This window comes from Alosa sapidissima, chromosome 9 (assembly GCF_018492685.1).
Source record: "Alosa sapidissima isolate fAloSap1 chromosome 9, fAloSap1.pri, whole genome shotgun sequence".
NCBI classification, from domain to species: Eukaryota; Metazoa; Chordata; class Actinopteri; order Clupeiformes; family Clupeidae; genus Alosa; species Alosa sapidissima.
The window spans coordinates 10,250,371-10,266,345 of NC_055965.1; the positions used below are offsets into that span (position 1 = coordinate 10,250,371).

The 15,975-nt window shown below is 42.6% G+C and overlaps 1 protein-coding gene across 1 annotated transcript; it reads right to left on the reverse strand.

The window, feature by feature from the left end:
• Positions 1-2,351: 2,351 nt before the first annotated feature.
• Positions 2,352-15,677, reverse strand: LOC121718540 (phosphatidylinositol 5-phosphate 4-kinase type-2 beta). Its single transcript, XM_042103557.1, has 10 exons — positions 14,957-15,677; positions 12,643-12,740; positions 12,442-12,538; positions 9,066-9,218; positions 8,649-8,795; positions 7,130-7,168; positions 6,796-6,909; positions 5,874-6,129; positions 5,123-5,226; positions 2,352-4,209 (listed from the first exon to the last, which is right to left on the reverse strand). The coding sequence occupies exons 1-10, from the start codon at positions 15,098-15,100 to the stop codon at positions 4,129-4,131; spliced, it is 1,233 nt and encodes a 410-aa protein (XP_041959491.1). The 5' UTR covers positions 15,101-15,677; the 3' UTR covers positions 2,352-4,128.
• Between the last annotated feature and the right edge of the window lie 298 nt (positions 15,678-15,975).

Sequence of the window (15,975 nt, forward strand, 5' to 3'; positions counted from 1 at the left end):
CACAGACATACACACACACAAGCAAGCAGACACGCATGCATGCACGCACGCACACATAAAGATACACACATGCATGCATGCACGCACACATAAACAAACACACACACAAAGAAATACACACACACACACGCAGACATACGTACGCACACACAGGCATGTACGCAGACTCCTGTACACACACTCACACAAGTACGCACACAAGCACAAACATGCACACACACATAAATTCATCATCACAGGTAGATCAGTAGATCATCTGAACTGCCTTCGAGTGCAAAGAGCATGATGTCATGGCTCAAGTTAACATGGCAAAGCATGGATGTGTAGTGTTAGTACAGAACTAGATGTACCGCAGAGTGGTACAAAATATGACCGCCGCCAAGTCCAGCACATTTTTTCCTTGTCAAATTGTGTTCATTTCGTACTTTGTTCCTTTTTTGTGTGTTTGTAATTGAGTGTCTGCAGAGTGTGTGGTTGTTTTTGTGTATATGTGTTTTGTGTGTGTGTGTGTGCGTGTGTTTGTGTATGTAGGTGTGTTTGTATGTGTGGGTGCGTGTGTGTGTGTGCTTGTTTGTGCGTGTCGTGTGTGTGCATGTGTAGTGTGTTTTTGTGTGTGTGTGTGCGCGCATGTGTGTGTGTCTTTATGTATGTGTACATAAATAAAGCAAATCAGGGAACCACCTACTCTTTGCGATAAGTGCCATGGGATCTTTAACAACCATGGTGATTCAGGACCTCAATTTAACATTCATGCAAAGGAAAACATCTCCTGCATTACAGTGTCCCTGTCACTGCAATAGGACATTGGGATTTTATACAACCCCACCCCCATCTTGCCTGTTCATAATTCTGAGAAATTCTTGAATTGTGTGCATGTGTGCGTGTACGTGTTTATGTTTGTGTGTGTGTGTGCGTGCTTGTGTGTTTGTCTGCGTATGTGTGTTTGTGCATGTGCATCCATGTGTACATATGTCTACTGTGTGAGTATGTGTCATACGTATGATTACTGTGAATGTATGTGTGTGCGTGTGTATCTGTTTATGCACATGTGTGCACATGGAATGGGTTAACATGACCCCTGGAGGCAAACATACAGAAAAAATTGGTCATCCTAGGCCCTACGGTTCTCAAGATATTTACAGAAAACTGTGTCTGCCCTACCCTCCTTTCGGGGGGTCCAGTCCAGCGGGGGGGCTACAGATCAAAACGAAAAACGATGGTTCCATGCTATCCATGTGGGGTTACATGCCCACTAAGTTTCGTGTACCCCGGTCTTTCAGTGTCCCAGGAATCCTTGTTGGTGTACGGTCACTAAATGTACACATAAATTATTTTATTGTAAGGCCCCCCATGAACGAAAGTTCACAAAACTTGGCATGCATTCGGGAGGTGTCATAATGATCCTACACTTTCAATTTCGTGCAGTTTTGACCATGTCAGCCAGAGATATTGTGATGAAAACACCTAATTTTTTGCTTTTTAATTTTTAACTAGGTGGCGCTATACATGAAATAAGTGGTAATGGGATGGGTTGACATGCCCCCTTAAGACCAACATACACAAAAAGGTGGACTTCCTAGGCCCTACGGTTCTCGAGATATTCACAGAAAACTGTCTCCGGCCACCTACAGGCCAGTTGGTGTATAGTAACATAAATTAATTTATTGTGTGGCCCCCCATGAACGGAACTCCACAAAACTTGGCATGCATTCAGAGGGTGTCATAATGATCCTACACTTCCAATTTCGTGCAGTTTTGACTATGTTAGGTCACAGATACCTGCGATTACAACACCTCATTTTTACTTTTTTGTGTTTAACTAGGTGGCGCTATACATGAAATGAGTGGTTATGGAATGGGTTGACATGGCCCCTTGAGATCAACATACAAAAAAAAATGGTCCTTCTAAACCCTACGGTTCTCGAGATATTCCCAGAAAACTGTGTCTGCCCTACCCTCCTTTCGGGGGGTCCAGTCCAGCGGGGGGGGCTACAGAGCCGCTTCGCTGCGCGGCGGTCATAATAACATCTGGGGCTTGCTAACTGTCCTCACACTCTGCCTACTGCCTACTATGCCTTTTCATTTCTGACACGTGCAAAAAAGGACATCTACTGAAAACTCACGCAAAGTTCTTAGTTTTGTTATAGAGAAAATCATTTACTCTGTATCTTGAGGTCCTCTGGTAAACCTCAGCAGTAAGGACAGACAAGTGGCAGGTGGCGACAGTGTCATGTTTGTGATTGAGATAGACTGACCAACTAGTCTGTATGGAGTACGTGAATCCCACTTACTCCTTCAAAACATCACAGCGTGATGGAAAAAAACTGATAACAAGACAAGACCCAACAAAGTTTACTCAGAATTCACCATTTACTGAGAGCTCTTGTGTGTGTTCGGAGAGTTGATGGTGAGTCCATTCTAGTGCTGGCATATTAATCATTAGTTATGAGTTTTTAAGACAACAAACTTCAATTTCTGACACCCTTTCCTCAGGCTTTGCACTGACTGACAACATTTGAGGTTTTTTTTCTCTTCAGGCAACATTTCACAACATCATTTGTCTAGTTACCAACAATTTCAGTAAAACCAACTCTTTATAAAACAAACGTGAAAATAAAAAAAAGAATAAAACTCCCTTTAATATGCACTGGATCATTTTTCAAGTAACTTCCTTTTCTAACGTATGTTGGTAACAAAACAATACTGTATACAAACACAAAAATGCTACATTAATGTAAACAAGATATAAAAATGATTCGCATGGTAATAAAACCAGTATATTTGCTTTTTCAAATTCCTTTTTTTCTTATGTGGTTTCTTAATCCATTTTTGTTAACTGACCTCCATCAAGTTGACAGACACAATTGACTTCATACATATATGGCAACATAACATTCAAACACTTAAGTCCATTAAAAGAGATTAGTGGTTTTGGTGTTGGTGTTGACGTAGACACATGATGTCGCCTCCGTTTGACAGACATGCATTTTTGCCACTGCGTTCATAATTTGTTTCCCTTGCACATGTTCCGAGTTCATCTTTTGCGTTTCTTCTGTTTGAACTGGGGCTCGAGTAGGGAGGTGTAAAAACCACCGTCAGGTTGTTCCACTGCAAGATTTCTGCTTTTTTTTTTTTTTTTTTTGCGGTGGACTGTCAAGATTTGACGGGCTCCAAAGTGTCTCCTCTCGCTTACTCTCTTCTCTTTCTTTGTCCTCAGAGTGCCGTTTTAAGAGTGTGTGTATTGTATTGGGTTTGTCCTCAGAGTGCTGTTTTAAGAGTGTGTGTATTGTATTGGGTTTTTTTTTTTAAGGAAAAAAAAAAAAAGAACAACCAAAAGAAAACTGAAATAAATATAGATGAGCGCATGGACAGAGACACCAAAACAAAGAGAAGGGTAGCCAATAATAACAGGATTCTTACAGCTGAAGCCAAAACACACTTTCAAGGCATTAATAAGAAGGTGCTGGCGTAAAAGTAAAAAAAAAAAAAAATGAAATAAAATAAAGGTCTGGAGATAAGGAGATGGGGAGGGCACATTGTGTGGGAGAAAGGGCAGGAGGAATGGAGTCACTTTTTTCTTTTTCTTCTTCTTGTCTTTGTTTCGTTCGGCACGGTTCCTATCCATCCCTCATACCAGACAAAGAGGCTGAAGAGACGCTGGGCGACAAGTACAATAAGTTTGGGGGGCTTTTTTCTGTGGAGAGGTGGGGTGGAGCTGAAGCGTTGCTATTAGTGGCAGTCCAGTCTTCAACCCCGCCCCCCCCCCCCCGCCCCCAAACCTGCTCTCCCTTGTGGTGTTCTTGTGGAGGGGCAGAGGGGGGTGGTGGTGGTGGTGGTGGTAACAGCCTTGCTCCTGTGTGTATGTGTTATATGCCTTTAGGAGACTGAAAGGAAATAGGATTTTGTGGGGCGTTGAGATGGGAGAGAAAGATGCGGAGATATAACACAGAGCAGAGATACAGAGAGCGAGAGAGAGAGAGACAGAGAAGGAAAGAGACAGAAAGAGAGAGAGAAGTGTGGAGGTCTACAAAAGTACTGTAAGGAATCAGCTGCAGGTCTGTGGGTGTGGTGTGGTGGGGTGTTGTGTGATGTGATGTGATGTGGCGTGGCGTGGCGAGGGCAGGTCATCTAGGAGAGGATGTTGGACATGAACTCATAAAACCGCTTGGAGTATTGTTCCGGGTTCACGGTGGAGATCTCTGCGCCAGCCTGTGGGAGACGGAAATGAACAGCTCAGTGGCGCGAGGGAACGGCAGAGTTCAGCAGCTGATGAATCATGGTGCCACCCATGATGCCACCCAACGCTTTAGATATAAATAGGGCAGAGGTGGCGCCACACTATCATGCTCACAGCTTTCTACTTCCTTGGGACGCCCACAGATGCCTTTTAGTATGGATGCATTCTCTCCATTCTCGGATGAGAGTTTAATATAACAAAATCGATGGTGATTGCAATATAACAAAATCAAATCAACAGTCGAACTAAACAACCTTTCCAAAGCCCCCATTTTGTCAAATTACTTCATACACATTTGACAAGGATCAACGTATTGCTGGCCGTAAATCTGGCCATACTATTTCGTTTTTGATTAAGTGTTCACCTTCACGGTTTTCAGGCAAACCATGTAAATGTAATTACATAAAGTATGAATGACTAATCAGGCCATCGACATTTCAAACAAGACTTTCTGGCTCATTTGGTTATTCATGTTCTATCTGAGTCAGCAGCTGATAACTTCAGCCTTGCAACCCTGCCAAGAGTCCAAGCACTCGGGTTGTGGCTCTCATTATTCTAGCAAAGCCCCTTCAAACCAGCTTTATAATAGTCAAAGTAATGGGCAAATGCCCACTCAAGCTAGCTTTATAGTGATAAAATAATGGTTAAAGGACCATTCACGCTGGCATTATAATGACTAAGTGATGGGGAGATATTGTAGGCAATCTGTGCTGCTGCTGACAACACTATGTTTCAGTCTGCAATTAACAATTACTCTGAACAAATGCAAGGGCCACAAAACCATTAACATTTTCCCCACCCACCACTCACTCCTTTATCTACTGCAGAGACCAACAGAAAATACCTAGAAATACATCTAGAGACTATGAATGTGTTGAGGCTCACCCCATGTTTCACAGTTTTGGCAGCATGTGCAGCTTTCTTCTTCGCATCATAGTGTGTGAGGATGTCAATAATGGCCATAAAGTACACTTCTTTCTTCACCACACCTGAGGCAGAGAAAGGAGAAACTCAAGTCAAAAAAATCATGTCAGATCACGTATGCTACATATTTTGGGCAGGTGAAATTTGACAAAAAGTAATGAATCATCAAAATATACAGAACAACAAACATGTCGGAGTATACAGAGTAAAGTCCATATAATCTACTAACCTGGAAAATCCAGACCCTGGTAATCTAGAAAGATTAAGGGTCTGGCCACAAACGATGTAATGGCCCAACTCGAGGGGCGGCAACAAGCATGCATTTAAAAATATCACTGCACGCAATTGGATAACACTAGACCATGTTAACTCTGAATGATTTCGGACTTCGACGCAATCGGATAACACTACGGCCAATGTGTACTGTCCTCCAACTTTGCAGCGCTGTATTCATCAGTTTAGCTGGTTCCCCGGGATGCAAGGGGTAAAAGTAACGTGCATCATTGCTCATTGCCAGAGTGTCTCGCAGAGACAATTCCATTGTGCTCTCGCGAGAACTCTGGATTTCCAGGGTAATAATGTACATATACAGAAAGTAAATAAACGAGAGGGAGTCCATATATATATATATATATATATATATATATATATATATATATCAGTTAGTATAAATGCTGTATAAATACACCCATTAACGGTCCTCTGTACTGACCATCGTGACTCTTGATGGCGTATACGTCCACCGACGGGTCAAACTCGCCGGGCCCGAAGAAGCCGCCGAAGTTGAGAGGGTTGCCGGGGCTGTCGGGCGGGGTGCCGAACGAGCCGGTCATGGGCCCGCCATCAGCATCGTAGTCGTCCTCATCGCCGGCGGCGCCCTCCACGTCCATCTCTTCCTGCTCGGCCCTCTCCACGTCATGGATGCCCACCAGCAGGCTGTAGTCCATGATCTTCAGCGTGGCCAGGAACTAAGAGAGAGGGAGGGAGAGAGCGAGAGAGGGAGGAGCGGAGAGGGAGAGAAGGACAGAGATGAAGGGGAAGAAAGAGAGAGGAAGAGAGAGAGGAAGAGAGAGAGGGAGGAAGGGAGAGAGAGGGACAGAGAGAGAGGGAGGAAGGGAGAGAGAGGGACAGAGAGGAAGGGGGAGAGAGAGAGAGAGAGAGAGAAAGAGCGAGAGGGGGAGAGGAAAGAGAAAGAGAGAGATGGAGGGAGGAAAGAAGAGTCAGTCAGTCAGGGTACACAAAGAGAAGGAATAAAAAGATGTGTAGGATATGATGTATGAATATGATTGAATACAATACACAATGATGATTGACAAGAGGAGAAGGAGGAGGAGGGAGAAGTAGGAGGAGGATGAAGAGGATATGGATGGATATGCTTTTATTACCTGGATGTGAGACAACAAATGTCAAATGTTACAAGCTACAATGAAGAAATGAGTCAGCGAGTCACAACACAATGCACTGTCTGGAGGAGGAGGGGGGAGCGGAGGTGTTTGGGTTTGCTTGTTTAACATGAGAGTGAGAGAACCAGGGTCAAAGATCCCCAGGGAGATGGAGGAGGATGGAGGAGGAGGAGTATGAATCTGAGAAGTGACTGGTGCTATGCTAACGAAGCTAAATGGAATGACTCATACCTCTACGTCCCGTTTTAACTTGTCCAGGAATAACTTTTTGTTGTCATCGCCAATCTGGAGCTTCTGGCCTTCGTTCAGGAAGTCGTTATCTTTGAATGTTGGAAGGTCCTTTGCCTGAGAAGAAGTTATTTAAATTCAATTAAATAAAAAAATATTTATTTCTTATATAATACATATGATATCTCAAATGTAAAGGTAGTCATAGATATACATTCATCAGTCTGCATATTACAATATGATAGGATTTTCAGTTAGACTTTATAGGCAACCTAATTTTGCCTGAGAGTTGAACATGTTGTGGTATGACATGTTGTGGGTTGAAGTAAAGGCTTACTTTTTCCTTGTCACTGGCTTCCCTGGACACTGTAGACCCCTAAACAAATAAGAGAAACGTTTTCAGTTGACAGTTACAATATTTCCAAGATGGCCGGATATGTTTACAGCAACATACTGCACTTCAAAATCAGTGGTAGCCAATAAATGAAGAGTTCAGATGCAAAGTCCATCTTTACAAATGTGTAAAATGTGCATGTTGTTTTATTGTCAATTCCAGGTCATTTCTATCAAACTGCCATTTTTTGTTTTGAAGTTTTTAAGTAAATTAAATCAAATCAACAAAACAGTTTGACTGCAGTGTTTCCCATACATTGACTTATTTGTGGCGGCCCACCACAATATCAACATTGACCACCACACAATGATTATTTTCCAGGTTGTGCTAAACTGTGCTTAAATCTGGTTAGCATCATAACCACGGTGCGCTAATTTGTTAAAAACTGTTACATTCAAGTTAATCCTACAAACCTATCACCACAAATAGAATTCAATTCTGTGGGAAACACTGCACTGATATCAAGTTAAAAATAATATAAATATTCTGTAAATTCATCAAAAATGGAATCTGCTTTTGCATCTGAACCCTTCAAATGATCTCCAACTACCCCCTTTAAATAAACTCCTTATCATTTGATACAGGAGGTCCGAGCCGTGGATAGAGAAAGGATTTGAGTCCATCAGCACAAGTCAACAACAATGCTGACCCAAACAATCTACTCTGTGAAGCATTTGACACCAATGTGATGCATTGTTGAAGAATGAGAAAGAAACAAATTGGAGAAAAGCGCTCCCCTCCAGGGCCACACAAACTCATTACTGCTCAGAAATCGAATTGGATTTGGTGGAGTCGAGCACAGGCTACGTGATGAGACTGAACTGAGCAAACAAACAAATGTAATGAAATAGCACTTGCACCCACCACCACCACCCCACCCCAAGCACCTTTCCTTATCTGACGGGCTGACGTTGAGGATGAAAGGCTAAGGACGTCATGAGACCCAGCCAACGGCAGCTCCTCTCTAAGACTTCATACGCAGTCACTGTCCCACAACTGTCACAGTTTACGCTCCCTTTTCACACGCAAATAGACACCTTGATCCGTTTAGTCTGTATTCGTAAGCTAGAAGTTAACGGACAAAAGAACGGACAAAATAGAGAGAGAAACTGACGGAGGCTATTCGGTTTTTACCGTTGAGCATAAAACACAGAACTTTCCACCATATAGGGGCTGACTGTCAGGGAGAATGAATTTTTGAATGAAAGAGTGTAGCGAACACGATTATCATTAGCACGACCAGACCAGTTACCATCGTTAGAATATTGAGAAAAATGAAATAACATAGTAGTAAATGACTTCTTCACAATACATACGGAATGACTTCTTCACAATACATACGGAATGACAACACACATTCCGTTCATCCTGTATGGCACAGGACAGGTGTGATGTCAAGTTAGGTCAGGTGTGGTGCACTGCCCACATAGGCTCCAGGTGGAGCCATAACAATCAGGCGTACCTTCAGGTCATATTTGCGATGCACGGTGAGCCGGTGGCTGAAGACGTTGCGCGTCACCACCATGTACGTCTCCACGCCATCAACTGTTAGCCGGTACATCCCTAAGAACTGCGGGAGCAGTGTGTTGCCGTGACATTCCACGATGAACTGTGAGCATCCGGAAGAGTGGAGAGTCAATGAGGACCAGGAAGAACCACATACACTGATAGACCTCATAGAAAAATGCCCAATACATCTAACCCAGCGGAAACATATAGGCTATAAAATTGCTGAATAATGTATGCTTGAGTGTTTTTCAAGGGCAGGGGCTGTCTGAGTTATTTCCATACTGAATTATGCAAAATGTTTGTAAATTTTCAGTACTTTCTAAAATGTCATTCATGGGATACAAACAGGGGCCAAGCAGTGGTCTCTTACCTGGTGGTATTTCTTGAGGATGTTGTGCATCTCGGCGATGTCCTCGCTGGAGACGGTCTTGATGACGAAGTGCCGGTCGTACGTGGACAAGAAGCGGTTTCCGAACCGGCCCTGTGAGTCACTGTTGAGGGGAGCACTCCTCGTCAACGAGTTCTGCACCAATCAGAGACAGAGCGGGGCATCAGAGGCAGTCGGTGCATGGGGAACACAGCAGAGGAAACAAGGGAGAAAAAGAAGTGAATGGATGTATGGATGTATGGATGTATGTATGTATGTATGTATGTATGTATGTATGTATGTATGAGAAGACGAGCGCCTGATAAAAAAGGATGCCAAGTTGAGGTTTGGGCTGTTTGAGCTGTAAAGTGCCTTGAGACCAGTGGTGGACCGTCAGGGCCTTCAAGGCCTTCTCTGAAGGCCTAACTATTTTCAAACGAATGAAAAATAATAGTGTCTTTATTAACATTTTACTTTACCATTTATTATTTGCTTATTCTTGTCCTTCCCGATCGTTCTTGACTAGGCTAAACATATCCTACCGCTGTCCGCTATATTTGATTGACAGATTGTGTGAACAAGGAATCACTGCGTTTTCGGTACCTAAGCAACCATTAGAAATCATATGTTTGGATTCGGGTAGATTGATGGCTACATCTGACTGATTAGCCAATCAAATCGACCTATTATGGCGAGGAAGGCAGGTCTGACTGCAGCTGGGCCTGCAATGTTCTAAAAGAATACCCGGAACCGTTCATCACGAATTTTGACGCTATCTATTTGACTTGAGGAACTTCGTGAGCATCTTCTGTCAGTCAGACTGACATTCACTGGAAAAGTACATGTCACACTGGCATGGCTTTGGTTATAGCTATGGACAGTATATTGACCGTTTTTGTTTAAAAAATATATATTGATAAGCCTCCATTAAGCAAAATTATATCATGTAAAGTTACAGTGTCAACTGGACTACATGTTAGCAAGATGCACATAATGTCAGCTAGCTCTGCACGTAGCTGGTCAGTAGCCTATGCAGGAATTGGTAAGTTTTGTTTCATGTTTATTTGATAACATAGACTTGTAATACAGTACATGCTTGTAATCTGGCCCTTTTCTTTATAAAAAGTGTTTTTGTGCTGCTTGCAAACCGCAGTGCTTGGTTACTACTAGATTGTATGCTAGCTTGAAGTTGTGTGTGAGTTGATGTGGCTTTGGTGAAGTTTTCTGGATCGGCATCTATGTGAAAATTGTCATTTGCCTTGGTTTCCTGCCCTGCTATAGTCTGACTATTTATATATCTGTGTTTTGTGGACATTATTAGTGAAATCAATGGCGTGGCCATCAGACATTATGAAATAAGCAACAAGCAGTAGTAGCAGCATAGGGCAATACATTTTCTGACTTTTATGTTTAATATCATGGTGGTGTGCTGAGAAATTTTCTTAGCATTTTCTGTTGAGACACTTTCTCATAAATGGGTCATTCCACGTCAATTCAACCAGGGCCCACGCACTTAGGTCTCAAAAAATTCTGAAAAAATGACCAGGTGTACCTATGTTACCCAGGAGACACACTGTAAAATTACTCTTATGTAAGATCAATACTTTCCAAGATACAGCCAGTTTTAAAGGGGGAGGGGGGTGTCGATTTTGTTCGGGCTCTTTTTTTGGTCAAAGTTCACAAGCCCACAGCGCAAGAACTAAACCATGTAGGAGGCTCAAATTTTGCATGCTGGTACATAAATAGGAATAGTATGTAGCAAAATCGTCACGTTTGGTCTGGATAATCCTGCATGGTCATAGCTGTCCCTCAAAGTTGATACAAATTTTATTGGAGTTTTTGGCTGGGTTCTGGTTAAGCCTTCAGAAGACCTAAGTGCGTGGGCCCTGGTTGAACTGACGTGAAATGACCCAAATACGTTTGGCAAACATTGTAGGATAGCCTACTGTAGTTCCACATTAGCTTTTGAGTAATCAGAGCAGCAGCACAACCTAAAACAGTTGCACTGTAACGTTAACGTTAAAGCTACAGCTAAGTAGGAGAGCCCTACAAACAGTCTGAAGCAAGTTTGCTGATGTCAGATTAAACTATTAAATGAACACATCATTGTAGACCTGTGGCAGTTATGTGCGTGCAAGTCATGAACGTAGTTAGGCAACCGATAGCCTAAATATTTCAAAATAGTCTGCACAAACCCATACTTGAGCGCACTAAATTGCACGTCTTCACCAGACAGTAGTAGGCAGCAGATTAATGAATATGGGTGATAAATAAGTAGCCTAGCCTAGTAGCCTATTCACTTTGCTGCTGATAAGGATGATGGTCAGGTGCTATTCGCCTAATAAAGATCTAAGCAATGCGGAATTCAGCTAATAAAGATCTAAGCAATGTGGAATTCAGCTCGGAACATTAATTGTTTGTCTAACGAAGATTCTAGAGTGGTAGGCCTACACAGATTTGCGTGAGAAAGAGAAAACTTTTCCCCCCACCGTGAAATGCTGTGAAATTGCACATTTTAACGCTGAAATGCAAAAAAAATCTTCAGGGGGTATCCCCCCCCGGAACATCCCCCTATTATTATTTTTTGTCAAAAAATAGTCATCATTGAAGGCCTCTGACCACTGAACGCACGGTCCGCCACTGCTTGAGACGTATTATCTTATGTGATTAAACACCATATAAATAAAACTGAACTGAGCTGAACAGCCAGAGTTGAGATTAGATGAGGAAGACAATATGAAAAGGAAAAAGAGAAAACACAGAAGAGTCTTCATCAGAGAAGTAGAATCCAGACGGTGGCAGTGAGGGCGTAGGATTGAAACCGAACCAATATGCAGCCAATGATACAGCAGCACTACATGACTCTCAGGTAGCTACTTCAAAATAGCAACTGGGGGAAAGGCCAGACGAAAGAGTGCTAACAGATTTGGGAAAAGCACAAATGGAGTGGCTATGGGTATGCAGGACCATCATTATAAAACAATGGGGAATGAACACGCAGAAGTTTTATAGTAATGGGGTGGAGAGGGGTGGGGGACTCCTACACGAATCAAGACATTTCAGAGGTGACGGCCGTGTGGATGGAACCCCCCCCCCCCCCCCCCACACACACACACACACCCACACAGAAAGTTCCAAGTGGGCAATTAACAACTTTATCCAGATTAAGGAATGACAAATGGCTCCTAATACTTAGAGGAGCTTAATGACTGCGGCCCTACTTGGCTGAGGAAATAAATCACTGATAAATACAATCCTGGCCAACATCCAGTGGTGAGTTAACGGCTGGAGTTGATTGCCATTCCGTAAGGGTCCTAGAGAGCAGACACACTAAATGCATCCCACCAAAAGCTTCGGCAGGCCAGACATCTCTCCTCACCTGGTAGTCCTGGTCATCTATGCCGAAGCGTTCCCTCAGATTACGAAACACCATGGGACAATACTCCTTGAATTTGAAGCGGCTCGGCAGGTTTTCCCTGCAGAAGACAGGAATGTTGTGAAGACACATACAGACGTCAAAGAGGGCATGCTTTACGTAAGACACACATGTGAGTGACTAGTGAAGGGCCTTGATACATACTTGTTAAATAGGTGGTTGTCCACTTTGATCTTGCTGTAGGCTTTAAAATCATCAGGCATTAGCATAACTGGGACAGGGACATTGCTCAGCTCGTTGATCTGCAACACAGACATGGAGAAATGGGTGAATTGATTCAGTGGAGAACAGACACACAGTTTCACAGTTATTGACTGCATCTAGGTACACTGTGCTCAATGTGAATCTGATAGGCCATGATTTTCCAAAACAGTCATTAGATTTGTGATAAAAAACTGTAATCATGCATGCTAGGAGCGTAGGCAGAAATCAATTAATGAATAAGTAAAAACATGAAAACAAAAAACACCCAAATGGACCCGAGCCTAAGCTCCATTGAAAGGAAACCAGTTATAGAAAGATCCACTTGAAACACAAATGTTCAACACCAGCCCAAGCATCAGACTCTAGTAAGTCACCTTACTAAGGCTGGCCCTCAATCTCTAAGCACCAATACCCCCCTTCGATGAGTTTGAGATGGACTAGAAACCCACACAAAGAGATTTTCAAATACAAACGTAGCCTAGCCTACCCCTTTTTCCAAGCTTCAAAGTGCCTTTTTGATTCAGCAAAGTGTTATTGAGAGTGTGATAAACCACAATAAAACAGGACTGGCGTCAGGTTTCACCCCAATGTGATATTTAATGTTTTTTTTTTTAATCAGGTTTTGATAAAAAAAAGTCATATTGGTAATCAGTCACAAAAATAATTTCATTTTAAGTCATAATATTGGCATCGTGACAACACTACTGATCAATGCAACCAGATAGCCTGAGTGCTGCCAATCATCTGGGTCCATCTTATTGATGTAGCACAGGTAATGCAGGTTGGCCAGGATCTTAGAACAACACTTCCTTATTTGACTAACTGATAAACATCATGATGTTGTGAATGTTATGAAGGAAATAAGTTATTCAAATGCTTTTTTTTGCCAATCCTTTTCTCATCAACTTGTGCATGAATCTGAGGAAAATAGCCTGCTTCCGTTCTGCTTTTCTAGGTGACATTGCAAGCATGGAGACCGATCATTTTAATATAGGCCTAGCCCATTCCTGAACTTCCTCAGAAAACAAAACTGATATGATTTTAATATGTTTGTGAACAGCCTAACCTTTAAAGAAAAGTGTTTATCAGCTAATTCACATGTTACGGTTCATAGCAGATGATGACAAAAAAAAACCTCCCGAAACCTCCTGAACATTAAGTGACTGTAAACATTATTAGGTGCATGGTAATGCACTCAGCTCTTCTTTCAGTTATTACTGTCTAGATCAGCAAAAACAAGACTGCTAAAATGTAGTCATGACAAGTTGTTGGTGTCTCTCTCATATGACTCAGGTTTTTCCCTGCATAAGCATAACCATCTAACATTCTGACAGTAAGGTTTGTTATGTGGCAGTTACATCATTGTGTATACAAAAGCGGTTTAGAATTCTAGGCGCTGGTTGATGTGTTTCACCTGCCCGTTTGTGCAACTAAAGCAGAGTTATAGACCATGAGGAAGTACACTGCTTGAGCCGTGCATGGGATACTAAAAGCTCCTACAGCGCTTTCAGTGGTCTCACTAAACGAGCAGTCTACGGGTCTGATGGAGGGAAAAGACCGATATCATTAAATGCACGAGTTCCTTGCATTTTTACTGTTGGTGTATTTTAAAACGTGCTGTATTTTAGTATTATTCAATGTAAGGTTTATGTGTAATTAGGCTAGATTATTAAAAACAAACGAAAACGGCGCAGATATCAGTGCCGAGCACTACAAACAATGGACCGCAAATCGAGTCACACCCCTTTCAACCTAAGACGCACGAGACACACCACTACACTCCTCTGAGACCGTAGCAATGACATGCCAGGCGTTAAGTCGTGCAAGTCGCGCTCGCAAGACATTTCCAATGCCCTTGCCAACGAAGAGTATTTATATATCTGTCCAGACTGACACCTAAGCCGCCAGTTTCTTATTCGAGAAGTGGCTGTTTCGAAACACTGAGATCTAACTTGTCTGTGCCATTAGTTCAGATACTTTTACGTTAGCTTGCGTTAGCACACATATCGAACCTGAGAAGTTTTCAACACACAACTGTAATAACATAAAATAGCGTTATACATGTCATTAAATGCTGATAAATGCATGTATTCTAATGTTTGCAACATAACATTAAACATAAGATTTTTTTCCAGTAACAGTAGCTTGCAGTTGGCTAACTGACGTTAGTCTGTCTAACGTTAGATGTCTAGTTTCTGACTAGCAAACATTAGCAATAACGAATGTAGGATGCAAGTCAGCTGCCATTATTTACCGTATGGTTGACACCCCACATTAGAACGCTGAGAATGGGTTCGCTTGCACGGAAAAGTTTTACTTTCTGTCCAATAAAATGTTTCTTTTTCGTCTTCGTTTTGCTGGCGCTCACCGGCCCTGTGCTCGTACAATTGGATGACATGTCTCTTCAAGTGAATATTAGGCAACGCAGACAGCAAGAGAGCTAGCAAGTCAGCTAGCAAGCCAGCTAATCTGTAGCTGGATACGAAATGGACAGCAAAATTGAAGATGACAGGTACTTGGCAATCTATAAGTTCATTATCGGATATGCAAGTTGTCCCAGTAGCAATTTCCTGGAGAAAAAGAGGGTTCCTGGAGAAAATTAACGGGATTGCATTTTGCGCCGTCACCACCCTTCCTCTGCTGCAGGCCACGGATCAGTCCGGAGCGGCGCACAGACCAGCTGGCATAGATGGCTAGCGTAGCTAGCTAGCCGGCCATCTAACCAACGTTACAAGCAGGCTTGACTGCAGCCACGGTTGAGTCTTCGCAGGCAAACAAACTGCCGCTGAACAAAACGCCTACTCTCTGTTGCAGTTCCAGAAAAAACAAAAAAGAAAATGTTTTTTAGAAGTTTAATAATCCCATTTTGATGAGCTTCATATAGTTGTCACCAGCTTCGGGATCTCCCCAAGATGGCGTCCACGGTACATTCTGCGCTGAAGCGCACCTACAACTGGTGAACAGCAGAACTGCCGTGTCTGTTGCTCTTGTTGCGTGCATTACTTGTTCAGATGCGCTGAATCAATCAGCTACCAAGGAGGGTGGGGTCATAATTTTGTTGACCAGGGGACAGTCATCGAAATGAAATCTGATTAAAAAGGATATTTCACTATATAATGCAGAGCAGACAGAAAAAGTTCACTTCCCACCTATTTTGTGCAGCCTCTCTTTTGTGATAAACAACACTGCTCTTTGACATGTTTACATTGTGCATACCCCCTTCCATTCACACAGAATAAACTTGAAAATCTCGAAAAGTAGCCTACCACACAT

Bases quoted from the DNA above. Each gene is read 5' to 3' on its own strand.
- LOC121718540 (XM_042103557.1), bottom strand. From the start codon at position 15,100: ATGTCATCCAATTGTACGAGCACAGGGCCGGTGAGCGCCAGCAAAACG. The intron at 8,796-9,065 runs GTAAGAGACCAC...GGATGCTCACAG, and splicing joins TCCTCAAGAAATACCACCAG to TTCATCGTGGAATGTCACGG. The intron at 5,227-5,873 runs GTCAGTACAGAG...TCTCTGCCTCAG, and splicing joins CGCCATCAAGAGTCACGATG to GTGTGGTGAAGAAAGAAGTG.